Raw genomic sequence first — 20,692 nt, forward strand, 5'->3', positions numbered from 1 at the left:
AAACTTTAGATATCTCTTTAGGATTTGATTACTTCCTCGCGAGAATTTCCAGTTCTTTCTCTGGATTTTTGAATTACAATTTTCTAGAAAACGTTTCAGGCTTAGTTCACTTCCCGCGGTGAAGAAGAAAGGGGACGAAAGTTTATTTTGCATTTCAAAAGCTACGAAATTATGCTTAGTCGGCCTAAGCAAAACTCGCACCCAAAGCTAGATCGAACTATATCCTTCGTAATTAATTTATGAGTAAAAGCGAAAAATTCAGATTCATTATCGCTTCCTTATAGACAACATTATAACTGAATCATAGAATAGGAACGGAAAAACTAAAAATGCTTGGACTCAAAAGGAATTTGAGTGACTTAAATGAGTAATGTAGTACATGTCTGCGTTTTTTACTTTAAAAAATGTAAGTGAAATTTCAAGTTTTGGGGGGAAAACACCAAAACTCTTAAGAGATCTATTTCGTCTTTTAATACAAATAACTAATGTTTTTGTTTGTGTTCATGATCATTATATATTTTCTTACTCACCGTTCCAGTCGTGGTTGTTTCTGTTGGCGTTAATAAGGCAATAACGTACAACGTCGTATGTCAAACAGTTTCTCAACCATCTATTTAGTATATATGATCGACGGATTTCAAGCTCCCTTTCTCAAAAATTCGACTCTAATCCTGCCTTCGTCCGCGGTAGAATCAAAATACTACGCTTTACAAAGACTTTTCTTATTCTTGCAGGAAACTATAGACAGATTGTCTTCGCATGAGCGCCTTCAGATAACTGAAGCAGCAAGAACACTTAGAGTATACGATAAGGTAGACTCCGCCCGTCAAACCATGTGCACGATCCAGCTGGCTAGTCTCTATGACTAGCTAGGCTATGAAGTCATCTTCCGTGTGCTGAACACTACTGACTTAACGAGTCCCCCCAGGGGATCCGTAGGTCAAGATCTTCCACACATTGATCTTTTGTTTATTAATTTTTTCCCTGTTATTGGAGAAAAGGAAGTGGTGTTGAGAAAATGCCTTGTGGTAATGAGTTATTTAAGGATTTTCATCAGTTAATTGGCGCAGCTAAGTGATTTGTAATCCAATCATCCGGAGTCATCCTGAACATCCATTATTATTATTATTTTCCCTGTGCAAATTAAAGTTCTCTTCACCCAAAATATGCATAGCCAAGGAAAAGAAAAACACGTAGTACTATAGTACAGTATAGGTACGTTTTTACCATTCTAGGCTCTCCTCTCCTCTCCTCTCCTCTCCTCTCCTCTCCTCTCCTCTCCTCTCCTCTCCTCTCCTCTCCTCTCCTCTCCTCTCATATATTCACTACACAGAAAATCTCATTTCGTAACATTGTTCGAATGATTATTATACATCTTAGTGCAATAAGTTGTTGTCATAAGATCAAAACACGAAGATCGTATTGGACTGCCTGAGCAGTGTCGCGCCCGGCACACAAAGATAAATACACGCGGATTTAGGCGACGCACTGTTGCAGGACAACATCCATGCCATTCCAACATACTACATCTACTCAACCTTAAAGTTTAAGTCGAATGAATAGCTGATTCTTCGAACAAATAACTCACATATCCGTATGACAATCTTAAGTGGACTGAATTTTCTCCATATCCATCAACTCTTGACATCGATAAACCTTTAAAATAGCCAGTATGTCGGACGGAATTCTTCGGTATGTCTACGTCTCATCACTAAAGTTAGTGCAAGACATTAGCCAACCAAGTATTCCTATTTACAATTTCTATTTTCTGGTTGAATTTTCGCTAAAAATGGCAATTGTGTGAACGACGTGCCTCTTATTATCTGGCTCTCGAAAGAGTTCAAAATTTGTGATATTTGAAGTTAAACAGCGATTATCGTCCACTTATCCACTTCAGGAAACAACAGACAACTGGACAATCAGTCCTTGAGTAATTAAGGAGGGAGAGGGGAGGGGAGGGATGTATTTGCCCTGGTTATGGTTGGTTTGTGTGGGAAGTTCGTAGTTGGAGAGTTTTGGGTGTTTTGGGAACTAAAAAGCAGAGAAAGATAACGTTGAAAACTTTTTTTCTTAGTTTCTGTAAAAAACTTTTTTGTTTTCATTTGTGCAGCAGTGTTGTTAAGGCCTGCGTCAACCAAAATATAAGTATTTTTCTTTCGTCCCTCGTTCCTATCTTCATTCCTATATTTTTCTTCACCGCAGAAAGAAAGTCCCCCACCCCACCCCCCTAACCTATCCCTCTCCCTCTTTGCATACCACCCAGCTGAGCTGATAATCTCCACACCACGATATACATAATTCTCATTATCTCAATCACAGATAAACATCTTAACAGATAAACATCTTAAAACGTGCACCGGATTTCCAAACTCAAATTATTTGAAATTTCATTTTAATCATTTTGACAAATTAAAACAGGAACTACAAAATTTGGCTGCAAAAGAGCGACAAAAAAAGAACCTCCTAGCGCGTAGCGCACTGCTGGATTCCCAGTTACAATCAAATCTTCACTTCTCTTATACATGCGGATTATCATGTAAAAACCTTACTCATATCAACATGAAGTAATCTAATTTATAACCTGGATCATTTAGAAAACCAGATAAGACAAATATCACGGTATTTTAGGACCAATGTAAACATCAGCGCTGAATGCGAAAACGATAAAGAAATCTTCAAGCGGCTTCAAAATGTGTCTCTTATTAACAGTTTTTCACGATCAGAAAACTGGGAAGCGCGTTCCTTGATAAGCGCTGTTTTCTGAACTGTATTTTAATCAAAATGTCTTTAAAAAATCTCTACTTAATAAATAACATATACAACTTAAATTATATTTAGTTTTTTACTGATTAAGACCATTGGCAAATGGTCGAAGCCTCTATTTTTTTACAAAAAAATAAACAGAGACAAACACTGAATACTATTGATAACATAAATCCTGATTGCAAATTTTTACAAAATATTTATATTATTATATTTCTTTGGAGAAAGAACGACTGAAAAAGGGTCTTTGCTGTATACAACGCGAGTAATGAAATCCCGACAAATAAAGTTCGTTATTCCTTTTTGATTTTCGACATAATTAAAAAATCACACGTTTTGAAAATGATGAATTAAAAAAAAATTTCAAACATGCCTTTCTTACCTAGAATGATGAAGCTGCAGCTGCAAGAGATACGAACGAACAATATTTGCGTTGTCCGAAAAAAAAAAATGCAAACGGAATGAATGGAATCTGAGATATAGAGAGGCGTGCCGATGTAAAAACATACCTTAACTGTTCGTCTAGGTTGATATTGGCCTTCTGAATCCTAGTATTTATTATCCACGGTAATAAATGTTGCGTGGTAGTATTATGCAAACATTAACCAATCCCCGAAAACTTATAATCAGACAAAGTAAAAACATTCAATCTTGAGTTGAGAGTTTGTGCTTCTAGTGAGATACATACAAGCACTTTTCTTGGTCGTAAAGAGTAGTAAGATAAACAGAAATCTTCTAGAATGAGACCTTAGATGAAAGTGGTGCAATACTACAAGTACTGTTGCGGAAGATATTCAAGAGAGATTACGAAAATGAGTGAAGAGGATGTTTAAGAGAAGCTGACGTGGGAGTCAGTGTAAATGATATTGGCAATAACTAGATACATAGGAGCCAGAAATCTTGGAGATTTCCACCGTGGTATAACATCCACTACACTTCTTCATCACGACTTTATTGCGAGTTTTATTTCGATAAGAAAAGTCTAAAAATATTTTAAAATCTTTCTAAAAGGTTTGCTTAAGAATATATGCCGCATTTATCATAAAAGTGCAAAGAATAACAGCTTGTCCTATTGATGAGGCTAAATTGGTGACCAAATTATTTTATTCCCTAAACTCGATGCGATACAGAATCCGTCCGACGACAAAAGATGATATCTCACGCCTCTGTTATTAAGACTTAAAGGTGCAAATTAATGTACTACTGACGTAACTTTGACTATTTTTTCCCAAAAATGATTCCAATAAAACCTGTGTATTTTACTCTCGGTAAAAAACAATCAATATTTACGTGTTTCAAATAGTCTAAATGACGATGTTTTGCTTGAGAAAAGCCAAATGAGACCGCTAGTGAAACTCTTAACGAGATTGCAGGGTTACATTATTAGTGATTAGTAATCTAATGTAGCCAAGCTGACGGAGTTGTATGCCTCGTAGCTGGTGGCGTCGTTAGATATAATTTCATTTCCTCACGCTAAGGAAGTTCATGTAAGCCGGTTGATGTTAGAATACCTTTATAAACCTGTACCGAAGGGGTCTAGAAGCTTCGACACTCAACCAGTCAGACACACACATACACATTGCGCAATACTTCGTGTCGTTAAATCCTCACTGTTCGATCATATTGATAACAAGAAAATTCTTCTTGAATTTTCATTATTGATTGAATTTAAAATAATATAAAGAATATTAGTAATATTCTTGGGGTTGGGGTGCATGTTACGTCATAGCCGCCATGTTGGTTGACGATGACAAAGCATTCCTCATAGCTTCTCTTGTCGAATCAACCAAGATGGCGGCTGTTTCATCGTTATTTACATTTCAAGGGATTTTGAGTCGTGGTTGCACTCCGATAATTGTTTGACATTATATTGTTATGATTAAGGCACGGCACGGCATCCTCCAAACCAATCACAGCGTGCTAGATAACCGCTTATCCAATCAGAATGCTCAGACACACACACCGTCACGGTCACGGCACCAAAATCGGCTCAGCGTCCATTTGCGCGCGACAACAACCATATTAACAACACTTTATTTCCGCTGGATGGGTTACCTGTGTACCGTGAGGGAAGTAGACTAAGTCTAGTATGATAGATGACGTAAAAAAAAAGAAACAGGAAGAATATGACTAGTTCACTCCCCACCCCTCTCCCCAAAAACATTCTAGAAATTATGTTAAGGTGGCTGGTCTTTATTTTCATTGTCACCTTGACAACCGACCCCGATGAGAACTCCGATTGTCCGCGGAAGCGACTGTTTTGACTAAACTACCAAAGCGTCACCTCAAGTTACTATTCATCTACACTATCCATCTTCATCAGTGTCAACCCAGCAATGTTTGCCTTCAAGGTCAAATCTATTGTTTTCTCAGCAAGATTTCGACTAATTACCTATTATCGAAATAGTAAGTCGCTGCGGCGACAAACCAGAATCCCCTGATAAAGACTAAAGCCGACTCGACAGATATGAAGAGTTTGATGATTTTATCGCCATGCATCATTTTGTATTTTCAGCGGTGAAAACGCACGTGATAGATAGACAAAACTTGCACGACTGACTCCAGAGGTTCCACTCTTATTAAACACAATTGATCTCTTCTATATTACTATACCTATCAGCTAGATTTTAGATTTCTCTAGTCAAATAACACACATCTTTGAATCTACTTGCATTTATTTTTCTAAACGGTATCAAAAAGAGAATATAGGAAATTTAAGGAAGCTTAGATAGAGTAGATGAATGATAGAAGCGGGAAATGGATCTTGTTACTCGAGCGACGTCTACCTATCGATAACCTTAAAGTTAAGCGATAGTGGATCAAAACACGTGCGTTTGGGAGTTTGGCAAAAATATCAAAAGTTTTATCTTGCTTCAGCGTTAACCAATATTATCGATAACCATTGCTTAAAACCATTACTAGCAAAAACAACAGGAAAAAAGCTTAGTTTTAGTATTTTAATTGTTACAACCCTGTTATTTTAATCGATTTAGTTACGCTTAGAAATTGTCAACTAAATAAATAAAGAATATCATTTTTATCTTTCGTTTTTAAGCTTCAGCCTAAACCGAATGAACTCGGAATTTCAAGGAGAAACACCTTCAATAAAATCAATAGAGTGCTCACAATAAATCCGTGAAACAAATACTAATTTTTAACACTAAATAGTGATAATTAAACAATAGAAAACGAAGGATTCTGTATGAAATAGTACTAATTAGTACTATTTAATGTTCACGGTTTTAGTGCGTGCACTCTACTTCGATAAATACGCAAAGAATTAAAAGCTTGGTAAACATCCAACAGTTCAATAACGTTTCGTTTATAAATATTATCGTTGGAAAATCAACTCTGTGTTCTCTAGGTGAACTTTGAAGTCAATCGCGTACAATGAAGACTTAATTTTTTCGTAAAGTAATAAATTGATTATGCGTTAGAAAGTTATTCTACAATTTATTTCGCATCAGTAAAGCATAAGAGAGATTGGTTTTTGGGGGGTCGCAGAGCTGTATTTTTTGTAACGATATCTTAGCGGATTAGCTCGAACGTGCTCATTGAACAAGACGAAAAACGCCTCAAGCAAAACTCCCTCTCAATGAACTAGCATTTAAAACTAAATCACTAAACAATTATTGTTTTTATTCTTGCAAATTGAACAAGTTAAAGGTCACTTAGTAAAAAGTGATTCGTCTTAAAACTGTAATAAAGTAAGACGTTTCTCGAGAAAATACGAAAAAATACTTGAGTTGACTATTATTATAGTATGCTCTGAAAATAGATATTAATAAAATAGTGGCATTAATCTTGTTAAAAAAGTGTCACAGATGGATTAAAATATGTAGGGCATTATAGAACTGCTGATTGAGAAATAACATGATTCGAACTAGAGGCAACCTCAGCATCTAGTGAATCACATAAGAGGGAGATTTCCTTAAGAAAACCTTCATTATTTAATCTTCCCTTAGAAAATCCTCCTTTATTTATGACAAACTTAGAAATAGAAGACAATATTCCTCTTTTTTCCCCCTTAAAGTTACGTTATTTAGAAGTGTTTCTAGTTTACACGTTTATTTCGTAGCGAAAAAAAACTTGGAGAGTCTAATTAAATTAACTGAACAGTACTTTACGATAGTGAGAACTTGGAGCAGTAAAGTTAGTGCCATAGATAAACAACTTTGTTTCTCCTATGATTTAACTGTTAGTTTAAAAACTGTTTCGCGTTAATGAGTTTGTTTTGCTTTTGTTATAAACGGCTTAAGTCGAGTAAGCTCTAAAACAAAGAAATACGTTGCCTAAAAGTCTCTATAAAATCGGGGCACATTCCAACATTGACAGAAATATTTTTGGGTTCGTATTTTTGCCTCGCTAAAAAAAACTGGAGATTTTTAGTTCAAAATCAAAACGATAGGTTCTTACCGTTTTGAAGAGTAATCCAGAGAATTAGTGTAGGAGTCAAAAGATGTGAGCTTGGCTTTTCTCTCAGGCACTGCAAACTGACAGACAAACTGAAGTTGGCGCATCAAATGATGGAACGATATCTCGCTCTAACATCAGGGCCAGGATTGATCACTACATTTACCTTGACGACGCACAAGCCGCGCGTAAAGTTTGTAGAGTAAATACCGCCTTGTATTCTTACTTGATAAAGATATGGGTCTCGCTTAAAGCCACCTTATAAACCACAATAGTGATCTATGTATATCAATTACAGTGGAAGTCAATAATTGACAAGGTCCTCCAAACAAATCTGAGCAATACAAGGTGCGTACCTGTAAATAGCTGTGCCGTGGCCTTCGGGACGTTCCTGTTCCGGGCGGCTGTAGCTTTTGACGATGATTGTAGTAGAGTTAAATCTTCAGAAAGCCGCTTTATTCTTCCGCTCAAAACGATTCTTTGAAATTACAGCGCTCGGCTTGGCGCTGTAGAATTTAGAAAGGTTTTTTCAAACGGATCCGCGAATCTTCTCAAGACGCCAGTAGGATTGTCTGTTGAGTCTCTTGGAATGCAGGCGAATGGTAGATTTTCCATTAGCATGCTTATTAAGAATTTCTGTCAGCGATTGTGTTGTAATGATTTAATGTCACTCACTTATCGCGCAAGATGATCTCGCGACCTTAAGACGAATCACAAAAGCATTGATACAAAAATAAGGTGAAAATGCTACGAAGTGATGCACAACTGCAACATCATCGGTGAAAAAAAGGAATCAAAAAGGTTTTGGTAAGAAGAGTAGAGATAATTACTGCTTATCCGCGAAAATAATTCCTGTAATCATGGCCCGGATCTAGTCAAACCAATTATACCAAGTCACTGAGGATACTCGATAACTTTCTAATTTAGTTTATTGTCATAGTAACGAGATAGCAGGTCTAAAACTGAAAGTTATCTCTCTTGAATCGATTGCTTAAGTATTGGGGTGAATTTCAGGGTGTCACACGTGCGAGTGATTATATCAGAACGGGTCCATTTATATTTTGACCCCGCCTTTATCTCTCTCTCCTACTGGGTCAGGGATATTCCGTTTTCGTTCGTCACACTCTCTGGAATTCGCTTAGTCAGTAGATTTTTGATATTTCAAGATAAATCCAGCATTTTCACAGGGCATTTCATATCCCGGGAAGCCATTTCACCGTTTTCTACCCAAACCTTGGCCAATTTCGTGAGCTTTTCTATATCGACGCGACAGCAACATATCTCGGTGTGCAGTCTGGAGCCGATAAACACGGCGATGCAGCATTTCAACTCCGCTGGAAAAAGATCTCAGTGAAGATTTAAAAGATCTAGTAGAAGTATCGCAAAAATGATCTTATTTTCGCCTGCCTCTCAGCACCCTCCGAGAATTCTTTCATGGACTCGGCACATATATAACTAAAGGAAATATTGAAAGAAAAGGAATGCCAACGAAATCTAAATTGAAATCAACAGCATTTAATAAGATTATTATAGTACCTCCCACCCCCAAAGGATCAAGAAAATAAGTGATCGAAATCTTACTATAGCTTAAAACGTTTTCCCAAAATATCTTAATTGACTAATTCATTTAGTAATTTGTAATCGTAATCTTTGAGGTGGAACATAGGGGAAGTAAGTTGATTTCACGGCCCGATAAGACAATTAATGCGTCCTCTACCGCGGAAGTCATTATCGAAGTGATAAATCATCATTTTGTGTTGGGTCGATTTGCTATGATTATGTCTTTAAAATGAGAATATATCGCCGGAAATGCGTAGGTGTTTTATTAGTTAACTTTGACGTTTTTCACTATCTTTTCCCGAACGAATTTTGTTTTAAAAAGACTGAATGTTTTGTGAAGGATTATGAAAATTACTAAAAACTTTCGATCAATTTCAGCCATTTTTCTCCACAACATCCAGGTCTTGCATTTGATTATTTCACCATTGGCAAGATTCCCCCAGAGATCTTCACTTGGGCCTTTGATTACTAAGCGCGCAATGTCTCTCGGCTCGGCCACTCTACGCCCCCTAAAGTAAGTACTAAAACCGTAACCTTGGGGAGAATATCTTCTTTACAAATCGAGTAAAATACATTCAATAAAGGTGCACTTATTATTTGTGCCCGCCACTCTGTTGCTTTTTATATCTAGTTCAACGCGTATCAGTGAGTGAGCGTCGTGGTTGTGACCCGAGCTGAAACGCAGTCTGATATGATTAAGAGGCCAACAGAGTGATTGAAATCAATTATCCTAAAAGGGTCAGAATGTGATTCAAATCTTGTTACAAAGTAAGCAAAATAACAAGGCAGTGGTGGAAGGGTCCATGGGTTCGTAGAAGATGGTTATCTCGATACACAGGATTCTTAGACACGTGTACATTGTCATCCATGAGGTGCTCGATCGTTAAACAGCTATGCATGAGCTATGGGTTCGTAGAAGATGGCTTTCTCGATACACAGGATTCTTAAACACGTGTACATTGTCATCCATGAGGTGCTCGATCGTTAGACAGCTATGGGTTCGTAGAAGATGGTTGTCTCGATACACAGGATTCTTAGACACGTGTACATTGTCATCCATGAGGTGCTCGATCGGTAGGCAGCTATGGGTTCGTAGAAGATGGTTGTCTCGATACACAGGATTCTTATAGAGACGTGTACATTGTCATCCATGAGGTGCTCGATCGCGTAGACAGCTATGAACGTAGCTTCCTTTTGGGATAAATCTTAATATACTATTCTTAGTCCAGAAATCGTGTAGTCCTGAAACATGTATAGGCTTTATTAATACAGTTAATTATATCCTTATATAAAATCCTTATAAATCTTCCCTTCAAAAATATACAGTTGAGCTTTAGTCACGTGGTCACCCACGATCACGTGACTAGAGTTACTGATCGCGTGATAAAGTCACAAGTGTGAGATCTGAGCAAGTACTTCATTAGAGCCAGTCACGTGACTAGCTTACAAACATGTGGCTTATTTCACAATCACGTGACTGTTACAGATTCATGATTAGGTTATATCCATAGCTTAAGCTACAATCACGTGATTAAAGTCACAGTCACATGACAAATCACACTCGTATGGCTTGATCTACAGTCACGCGTTTAAAGCTACAGTCACGTGATTCGGTCGTTATCGTATAGCTTTTGATACAATCATATGACTGGCGCTTTTCATCAATCAACGGTCGACGTCAGCACTTGGCTCTATGAACAGACAGCCTCTTCGCACCCCTCCTCCTTTTTCCCGTGGGGGAGGAGGAGTGGGAAGCGGTTGTAGACAGGCTATAAGCAGACGAGCTCACCAACACATCACGTGATCATTTCCTACCATGTTGGACGACAAACTTGTTTTTTAAATAACTTAAATAAATTAATAGAAATATTAAATCATTATTATTAAAATCTTACTAACATAAAGGGAAAGCCTTTTAGCAAATTACTCTGATAATGTTAAGTAATGTAAATCATTTGCTAATCTTCCAGCCCCTCCAACCATAAACCAGTCACACCAAGGGATCGCAACTCATAATTAGAACATTCGAATTGTCGTTTTGTACATTCGTTAGCATTAGGAAGACAACGTATATCCACAAAACCTAGATTAGGCTGATAACTAACGAACAAGCTCCGATCCATTCAAGTACAGTAACCTTCACTTTTTGCTGCCGCACGAGTATGATTCTTATTCCCATTCAACTTGTTCCTTTCTAACTTTTGTGCAGATTTTGACCACTTAAAGTTCGCATTAACTGTCTTAAAAACAATAACAGTCGATACGACGTAGATGACGTCACAGAGGTATTAGAATCACTATCATCACAGGTGACATCCCCTTCTACCTCCCCCTCGGAGTTATTTCGCTCGTCTACTGCTGCCTCTTCGACCCCCCCTGAGGACGTTGAAGCCATTCTATCTAGAGAAGCTCTAGTGGTCGTAAGAGGTAGTTTTCGGTCGTGAGTGAGAACCATGGCTAGACGACGCAGCACACGATCCTCGAGCTGGGTGGATAATGGTTCGAGCTGCGTTCAAAAAAGATATCAAAGATGTTAAATGTGAATGCCAAGCTTTTTGTGCTGTATTGAGACATTCAAATGGCTTTTGCCCTGAACCAATCAGAAAGCACGAAATTGCACACCAACCAATTATAGTGCTCGAAAGCACTGTGCTGCACTTGAGTCGTCGATACAACGTTGACTCCAAAAAAGTGTAATTATTCAAAATTTACTGGACTTTGAATAGTGAAAATGAAAACGCAAATGAGCGCATTTTTGGTTTCTTAACGAAAACTGCGGAAAAGGGATATGAATATTTTTGGCGCACAAATGGCAATATTGAAAATATTACAACAATCACCGTCGATAAGGTGGAAAACGTACCTCTAAAACTGTAGTTACAAGGCATTCTAAAATATCTTTAATACCCTAAACAAAATATGAATGAAATATTATGTCATACAATACTGTATTATAGGTATGCTATATGTAGGTTTATAACTATGCTTAGCAGCCCAGCCACGAGGAAGCACCGCAAAACAGACTTTTGACCCCACCCCTCCCACCCCCCCTCCCAACCACCTACTCCACCACCAAATATACTTCTTTACCTTGGGCGTAAAGTTTCACATTTCAGACCACATTACATTCTCTAGAGTATTATTTCTATGTTTAACGGTTGCGAATAAGAAGACACTTAAATATAGGCGTACAGCTCAAAGAATTCTATTCTCAAGAGAATGACAAGTGGTCTGAAATGATAAAACAGTACTCCGAAGGAAAAGATATCTATACATCATAGCATCATAGGTTCCACTCACCTTCTTTAGCTTCTTCACAGCAATGATAGGGTCATCTGTTCCCGTGCTCAACTGATCAACATCTGATTCATTTAACACAGGCTCCTGTTATGACAAAAAGGACGTTCAATGTCAAGATTACTTAGAGTCTTCGCGGGATCGTCCACCGTCTAAGCCGGGCGTGACTATATAACATATAACATGCGCACTTCCGTTATGCTTCTATAGAGTTATATAATATTATCAGAACATGTAAGGTCGCGCGCAACCTTAAACGTAACTTGCGCATTCCTTATGTCTATATTCGGCTTCTCATGTGTCCGATAGCCCTAACGAGTACAGTGTGCAACCGTTCTATATACCTTGACTATAACATGCGAGCTCCTGTTGTGCTTCTATTGTTATCTATAATTAACAGGGCATGTAACGTCGCGCGCAACCTTAAACTAACTTGCATATTCCTCATATCCATCCTCGGCTTCTCATTGTTCCGATCGATAAGCTAGACGAGTACAGTGTGCAGCTGTTTTACTGATAATTATAACATACCGTGCGCAAGCGTTCTGTGATCTACATGCAGTATATAACGAAGTGGCTGGTGAACAATAAGATAGTAGTTTACCTCCAGATCTTCCAACCACGTCCACAGCAGGCGAGACAAAACCCATGGGTCACTTTCAAATCTTACGTCGTCCCAACCAGAATCACTGGTGTTCAGTTTTCGCTGAAATTAGACATTAATTAATTGGCTAATTAATTATTAGGAATTTTAATTTTTGTTATGGGAGTGGCTCGATAAAGCTATGGTTTGTTGCGCAACTCATAACCTCCCGCTCATTTCTGTCGAGCACAAATGTTGTATGTATTTTTATCTGTGTTATTATTGGTTGAACGTGTTTTTAAGGAAGCTTGTTTGCGTTTTGGTGGAGCGGTCGTTTATGTGTGTGTATTCTTACTTGTGATGGTCTGTCCTGTCTGTCACAGGATTAAAGTAGCACATAGGAGCATATAGCCAATCAGAACGCAGGACTGTTTTATTTGGGGGGAGGGGTTGTTATACCCTATATAAATCACAAATCATTACATTTATAGCGAAAAGCCAAACAAAACGCATCTGTGACAGTCTTCTAATTCGTTTTTAGTGATAATTATTATCATAATAATTATTTATCAAGAACCAATCAGGTAGTGTGACAAGTTTATGAATACCACACAACGCAGTGGGATATACAAATGGACAAACGATCCTCACCTTCAGTTTATCGGTTTTATTTTGCACCCCTGAGTCAGCACAGGCACTAGCACCCAGTGCTCTCGCCACCATGTCTCTATCGACTTCAGAATCAGAGGGAGCCTGGGTGACGTCCTCTTGTGACGGAGTAGAAGCATCGACAGAGGGGCTTGTGTTGATAGTGTCCTTATCTGATTCGGCGTCATTTTTATCTTCATCTTCTTCGACAGCTGTGAAGATGTTTTTTTTACCATTGTTTTTTAATTTGTTTAAGTCTAAGAGCTCTAGTCGTACACCATGTATCCCCCCAGGGAGGAGAGGAGGGGGAGTGGTGACTGCATCGGTGCTTGATGGACAGTCACCGTGCTGTTTATAGATGTCTGGTTCAGAGTGTGCCCGTGATCTTTGTGTCAGTCCAACCATCATAGACATGCGTGATCCCACAGGTGCACATAAATGGCGCGCCTCGTCATCATCATCATCATCATCGTGAGTGGCATCAACAAGGGTCTGTGAGCGCTGAAGACCTCCAATAACAGACTCGACATACGGATTGTGTTTCAACTCAGTCTTGGGAGTGTCTGGGAGGACTCGGATTTCTTCTCTTGGAGGTGTAGTGGCAAGTGTGTCGTCGGTCGTTGAGACAGCTTCTTCTTCGGGTTCAGAGAATACTTGTTTTACTTCCACAGGTAAGCCCCATTTCATGTCTGTGTCTTCGGCCTTGACGCTTGCGAGTTCGAGTAACCGTGAACAAGTGATACATACAATCTGAACAGATAAATAAGATTGCAGCCGATGTATAACAAATTATATTACATGTCTTTTAAGTCAAAATATATTTTACTTATATTATACAGGAGTGTAACTGTTGGATTAACAGAAGCCAATCACCAATCATTATAAAGATCAAACAACAACTCTGACAAACTCACCTTAGGTAAATTTTTCAGTTGCCTTGCCTCCATTCCATGAAGAATATGCTTTTGTCGAGTTAGATAATGTTGTAAAGTGAACTTTTTAAAACCTGGTTGACTGGATAGAAAAAGATTTTTTATTAGCCAGTAAAAGTTCAGCTCAAAACAGGGAGGAGAGAGGAAGTTAAGAACTGTTCTGCCGTCCCTGCATGGTATCAAGTCACTGAATCCAAATTGAATTAAATCACTGCAGTTAGAGCTGGTCCTCTGAGGAATAAACTTACTCCTAGGATGTGCAGACTTACCAAGAAGGGAAAACAATCCAAAGGTGATTTAAAAACTTGCAGAAATCTTTGACACATTCTATTTGTCCTCTTGTCTGTACAGCTTTAGGTCTTTGAAAACAAAGACATAAGATTATCAAGTAACTTCATTTTGTATAAATATGTATCAACATAAACCATCATGTATCATCATCATGTATCACCATCATCATACATCAGCATCATATATCATCATCATGTATCACCATCATCATCATGTATCACCATGTAATATCATTATGTATCATCATCATCTATCATCATCATCTATCATCATCATGTATCACCATCATGTATCACCATCATGTATCATCATTGTCATCATCATCATTATGGGAAAGGTATAGAGCTGTCATCATGCCAGCCATGTTAGGGGAATTGAATTGTTATTATGTACAATTGTATTGTTTCTGCCATCCAACATGGCTGTCATCATTTGACCATACAAAAATATCTATTTAGATATTTATTTCTTATTGAAAGATTGAAAAAAGAGTAATTTACCTGTTCTTTCTCATCGCATGAATAGCCTGCAAAACAAGGATGAATCATCATCTTTTTTCTTAATTTTGTCTTTTCCTTCAGAAATTATTATTACTATTATTATTATTATTAGTGTTATTATTATTATTATCATATTATATTATTATGATCATTATTTTGCAAATGTTTTAAAAATGCTTTTATTCTATTGTCCTACAAATACAGGTAAAAAATAATAGCAAGGACATACTTCCTCTGCTCCAAGTCTCTCTGCATATATCAGGTAACAAGCAATCAATACACCAGTACGACCTTAGGAACAATGAAAAAGAATAAAATAACCTGGCACCAATCTACTACCAGATACTTAACCCCTCACAGGAGGCTACACCACTCTAAAGGGGAGCACGGACCGTCATGTGCACTGCTAATACACCACCCCTCACCAAGAATGTGACCCATGTTCAAGTCCCGGCGGCATCAGTGTTACTGTATATGTGAGTAGAATCATTTGTTGGTTCTTTCCTGTGCTTCTAGGCGATGAGGGGTTATGTACTTATCAGTTGGAACAGTCAAGTTGAATTGTGTAGTTCCAAAAATTATCCACATCCCCCTCACGGAGGAATTTTTTAAGACACCTCCCTACCCCCTGGAAATTCCAATTTTCTTCCATACAAACTCTGTAATTTTTGTTCTTTCTCTGACCCCCCTACTCTTCAGAAAATCCAGATTCCACATTATGAAAGAGTAAAAATCTGCGGAAGAAAAATGTACTAACCTAATCCAGCATGACAGTGAACTGCTGTCTACAAACATTAAAATAAATAAATAACAATTATTAAATACAGTACAGTAAATTTATCATAATTTTTTAGCATATTAATACAATCAAAAAATCTTTTAAAGGTTACATTAATTCATTTGTCTCACGATTGTGGCAACTAGGAGGACCACTTTGACCATTTGGACGCAATCGTGAGACAAATGTAGAATAAGTATAGTCCTTGATTTATATCCACAATGAATAATCGTTTCCATTCAAAAAGTATTTTGTAAGACCAGTTTGAAACTACATCTACAGCTGTATAGCAACTTATATGCAACTTACAGTAATAGGGTCTCTACACTGTAGTTCAAATCCTCAAGGTTTAACAGAGGATTTTAGAGGTATATTGAAAGACTAAGGAGCACCTAAAGCTGAGGGTTCCCTATCTCCCCCCACCCCCCCCCCCCCCCCAATAGATCCCTTTCCTCTCCACAGTCTCTAAAATTCCATTTTTCCTTAATTCATAGGAATTATCTATAAAAGATGAATTGATCAATAAAGATAAAGACCCACAGTGATAAGCAAGAGATGATGATGATACATCCTGCGGGGTAATGCAGAGGTACTTTAGACCCTTAATGGATGAGACAGCAGGAGACATTTGTGCTTTTCACTTACAAACATGTGTGGTGAGTACAGTGTAGAGTTGTCTGTTTGTTCTCTTCTGTGCTTCAAGGGTTTTGGGGTTTCTCTTTTTTTCCCTCCCTGGGATTAGATAAAAAGTAGACCAAAACCCACCTCAAGAAAATCCTACTGCTAAATCCCAATTTATTTTATTTTGTTAATAGATACGTAAACGAAGGACCACTAACACTACTCATAGAGTAATGATGGTGTTATTTTTGTAAATAGCTTCTATAGGGCTATGGGCATGAAAGAAATGAGGAAATTTAAAATGAACAAAAGAAAGAAAAAATGGAAGAATGAAAGGAATAACAATTAATATGCAATACCTTGCCTTCTTGAAGCGCAAACGACATCACTTTAACCATATCTAATATTGACTCCAGGGAGCGAACCCCATAGTCATTCCTACAACAACAAAAACAACTTATTTCACTCAAGGGGTAAACCAATTTTAACAATTTTATATCATTTTCAAACAAATCCCAAGGCTAGCGATGTTTCTTTATCAACAACGAAAATAGATATTCCAACCAATTTTGAATTTGATGTTTACTTTTAACAATTTTGATTAATTACTAGTTCAATTATTAATAATGATGAATTCAGTATAAATACTTTAAAAACTCATTAATAATTCATGAAGGAAACACAATAGAAATCATGACCATGAAGGAGGTTTTATATCTGATATAGATTCGTCTTCATTTGCATAAACTTTAACGTGGATTTTCTCTATCAAACTTGGTTCATTTCGTAAAGAATTGGGTACAGTATGAGAACATACATCAGGAGTTTTTTAAGCCGTTTAATAAACTCGCAGATCGTCTTTTATCGGGTATAAAACACGAGGCGTAGCCTGCTCGTTTATTAAACAGTACATAAAACAAATAAGGCACCCAGACTTTTATAAATTGTGTAGTTCCAAAAATACTCTTCGGAAATTTGAAATTCCCCTGTGGAGTGGGTATGGATGCTTTCTGGAACTACATATTACATTACAATATAGAATGAATTCTGTGAAGATTCTCTCATTGGATATTTGATACCCCAGACTCAGTAAAAGCAATTCATTATCACAACCAAAAATAGAGATGAAGTGTCAGGCAATTAAAAGTGAAATGAGACCAGCGCTACACCATTAAAAGGAAATAAAAAAACTACCACTTATTTGTCACAATTTCAGAATCCTTTACAAATAATCCATATAAATTTTAAATTTTGTTTTGTTAATATTAAATATTTGTTTGAATGCTAATTTTATAACTTACCAATTAAAATTGTAGTAAAAAACTAAATAAAAGAAAAAGAAAAATATTGAAAAGGGAAAAAAACAAGAAAGTATAAATGGATAACCTTATTATTTATAACATTATATATTTATGTACATATGAGTATATCATAGAGACTATATACCTATTTGTACTGCGGTTATAATGTATCTAATTGAGCTGATCTGTGCAGTATATCAATTAAGCAACTTATGCAGTTGCTAATTATAAGACTCAGAAAAATTCTGAGTCTTGAGGATTTGAACCCATGCCCTGACCATTCCGTTGCCATGCTCTACCAAGTCTCATATGGGACTTATTTTATGATACACAATAGTTCGTACACAAAGAATAAATTACGTAGTCGTCTGTCAGGATCAAGAAGTTTGAGGGAAAGTATATATTTTAAGATTTTCTTCTTACTAAATCTTTGCAACCATTGAAAAGCATTTTAAATTTATACAGAAACAACTTTTCTTCTGTAGGGAGAATTAAATGTTATATGTATATAGATTATTATCATGTCTATGGCTGAAACCATCAGGGGTTTTATTCCACATTTGATATTTTATTTCAAGGACAGACGACAGGTGCAAACAGAGTAAATAAGAGAATGCAATGTGAATATACAAACTCACTTTTAGCTTGCATGAATTCTTCAGGGTCGTATGAAAACCCACTCACATTTACTCCAGACCCACAGCTGGAATGTTCGTCAGGGTGCTGTAAATTGATAATTGATTTTATTCCGAGCCTGTGTGTATAAAAAGGAATTACGATTAGAGACTCATTTAGACAAGACACTTCATTAGGATGATAATAACTAACAGCTTTTGTCGATCTTTCAATGAAGGAACCACAACTGCATTAATAGTCCTGTGGTTACAACACCAATTAAGATTTTATAATTCCTTTAACTAACCTCCAAAACTTTTTTTCTTCCACTCTTCCCTTCATCCCTTTTTTAATTCAATCTTTTATTTTTCATTTTTGACTCATTTCAAGATTAAGAAAATAAAATTGCATAGATACATGTGCAAGGTGTATTTTAACAATTTTTTTGGATATTTTTGAACTGAAAAATGAGGTAAATCTGAGACGATTCATAATGTTGACATATGGTTTCCATGGCAACAAGATAGCACTATGAAAAGATTTACATGTAAATATACTACTTCATGAAGGGTTTTTGGGATTCTTTGATACTGTCGATAAATATTGAGCTAATATACAAGACCAGGGAGTGTAATATAAGAGATAAAGGTTATTTTATCGAGAAAATGCCTAATCCAATGCAAAGTGGACAATGGTAGCTTTAACCTAAATAATCATGAACCAATCTTGAAAAACAAACATCCGTGGTTTGTACTCAAAAAAACACCTTTCGAAAATAAGCCTTGGAAAATTAAATATCTCTAAGGTTTCTCTTTTTGATACTTACTTTTTAAATTGTTCAATAACTTTGTAGTTTTTGATAATTTCACTCGATGGACGAGCCGTTGCTAAAATGTCATCTGTGACCCTGAAGTAAACATAGACAAGCAGATCATTAAGTAACCTCTGACCATAAATTAGGTCTTCTTCGACAACCTCGAAGTTTAAACATACTGAACTTTTTAAGTTAAGTTAAGCTAAAGTTTTTCAAATGAAAATCGGAGTCGAAGAAAAAATGACAACAACCTTGTCAAAATGTGACTGAGTTTGAGTGTATTTCTTTATAAATAATCCTAGTTCTTTTTAATAATGGAATGACTCACCATGAAGAATATAGTCCATGTATAGCCATTTCTTCAGGTTTAAACTTGGATGGATTTTCATATTTACATTGTTTTCCACCGCAAAATATCGAACACTGCAACGCGCCCGGCGCCGCATGACGAAGCGACTCTGAAAAACGCGAATATTTCGGCCCTGCATCTCGTTTTGTCGCTCCTTTTGACGACGTGGACGTCCACTTGACTTGTCCAGAGTTCCCGGTTTCCATTTTGAGGTAAAATAGTTAGAGAATAGGGGGAAAACAGTGCAATATTGAAGGGAATAATATCGCTCCTCGTTGCTTGAGGATGTCCGCCATCTTGAAACTACCGATTAGCCAATCAGGTGAGGGTATTTTCCCCCATAGCCCCACTAGAAAAGCATTAGTCAAATTCGATTGGTCAAAACAAAGGCTATTATAAGCAAATTTTAATTGGAAATCAATTAGAATTTTGGCAATCCATTTGATAGCTTCCCCTCTGGTGAAAATTGTTATTATAGAAAGTGCTTAGATATTATAACGGATGTCGCAAAGTGACAATTTCGACGACTCCAAATGGAGTGCTTTGAGTAAATAACAGCATAAAAACCGTGCCGAAACGCACGGCTATTGAATGAATAAACTACGTGGGACAACAGCTTTACAACTAAGAAAATGTATTAGATGACATGCATCGTGTACGCGGTTATTTAGCTCGGTTCGAACAAGGTTCTCTTCTTCGTCGACTCGAGTTCAATCCGATCCAGTCCTTTCTAAAACTCTGTATCTTTTTTGTCTCAGTTCCTCTTAAGTTTTTCTCTCACTTTCTAAATCTCTTGTAGTTTCACTTTTCCCGTCCCCCCCCCCCCCCCCCCCCTTCCACCTTCACCACCACCACGTAGCGGCGCTTTTAAGGGGTCCTTTTCCCTTTCTCCTCCCCTCCCACTCCCAAAAGCGCAACTAGGCAGGAAATCCCCCTCTAATTCATCTGGCCCTTCGACTTGAACCATTCCCTTCTAGCTAAACGTAATCTCCTCTGTGAACTCCTCTCCTCTCCTCTCCTCTCCTCTCCTCTCCTCTCCTCTCCTCTCCCCTCTTAAAAGTGCTGTACTTTCGTTTTCGTGTGCAAACTCTATTTGTTCTCAAAAGCTCTTTGACATAATCACATCACACGTCATAAGCACTTGTCTAGCCACTTTTTTATCGTGAATTTTGAGCACCAGTGATTGGTAGCAAGATTCTCAATACGCTCCTATCTTCTAATCCATGC

At 37.2% G+C, this 20,692-nt stretch overlaps 2 protein-coding genes and 1 long non-coding RNA gene across 9 annotated transcripts in view; 1 reads left to right on the forward strand and 2 right to left on the reverse strand.

The window, feature by feature from the left end:
* The window catches only part of LOC148906032 (uncharacterized), a 30,179-nt gene extending 29,160 nt beyond the window's left edge, over positions 1–1,019 (forward strand). For all 3 annotated transcript variants that reach the window (XR_016121583.1, XR_016121584.1, XR_016121585.1), the window contains one exon: positions 735–1,019. This is a non-coding gene — a long non-coding RNA (uncharacterized LOC148906032). The remainder of the gene's footprint in view (positions 1–734) is intronic.
* Positions 1–7,754, reverse strand: part of LOC116300002 (neuropeptide Y receptor type 2) — a 29,522-nt gene extending 21,768 nt beyond the window's left edge. Inside the window, exons 1-2 of one of the 5 annotated variants that reach the window (XM_031708742.2) lie at positions 7,533–7,754; positions 7,180–7,256 (exon numbers count right to left, since the gene is read on the reverse strand). The gene's annotated coding sequence lies outside the window, so the exon portion shown is untranslated. Of the gene's footprint in view, positions 1–530; positions 683–3,145; positions 3,178–7,179; positions 7,257–7,342; positions 7,377–7,532 lie in introns of those variants that run through there. The other 4 variants (XM_031708743.2, XM_031708747.2, XM_031708745.2 and 1 more) reach the window with 4 other exon arrangements.
* Positions 7,755–9,976: 2,222 nt separating this feature from the next.
* LOC116299991 (protein tyrosine phosphatase domain-containing protein 1) lies at positions 9,977–19,753 on the reverse strand. The gene is made up of 15 exons (XM_031708728.2): positions 19,445–19,753; positions 19,129–19,209; positions 18,326–18,441; positions 17,688–17,709; positions 16,746–16,824; positions 15,745–15,772; positions 15,217–15,278; positions 14,988–15,013; positions 14,466–14,555; positions 14,179–14,278; positions 13,268–14,014; positions 12,638–12,739; positions 12,037–12,120; positions 11,600–11,644; positions 9,977–11,242 (listed from the first exon to the last, which is right to left on the reverse strand). The coding sequence occupies exons 1-15, from the start codon at positions 19,669–19,671 to the stop codon at positions 10,931–10,933; spliced, it is 2,121 nt and encodes a 706-aa protein (XP_031564588.2). The 5' UTR covers positions 19,672–19,753; the 3' UTR covers positions 9,977–10,930.
* Between the last annotated feature and the right edge of the window lie 939 nt (positions 19,754–20,692).

This window comes from Actinia tenebrosa, unplaced genomic scaffold (genome assembly GCF_029948245.1).
Source record: "Actinia tenebrosa isolate PJP-AT-01 unplaced genomic scaffold, QUT_ActTen_1.0 PGA_scaffold6__47_contigs__length_16458017, whole genome shotgun sequence".
NCBI classification, from domain to species: domain Eukaryota; kingdom Metazoa; phylum Cnidaria; class Anthozoa; order Actiniaria; family Actiniidae; genus Actinia; species Actinia tenebrosa.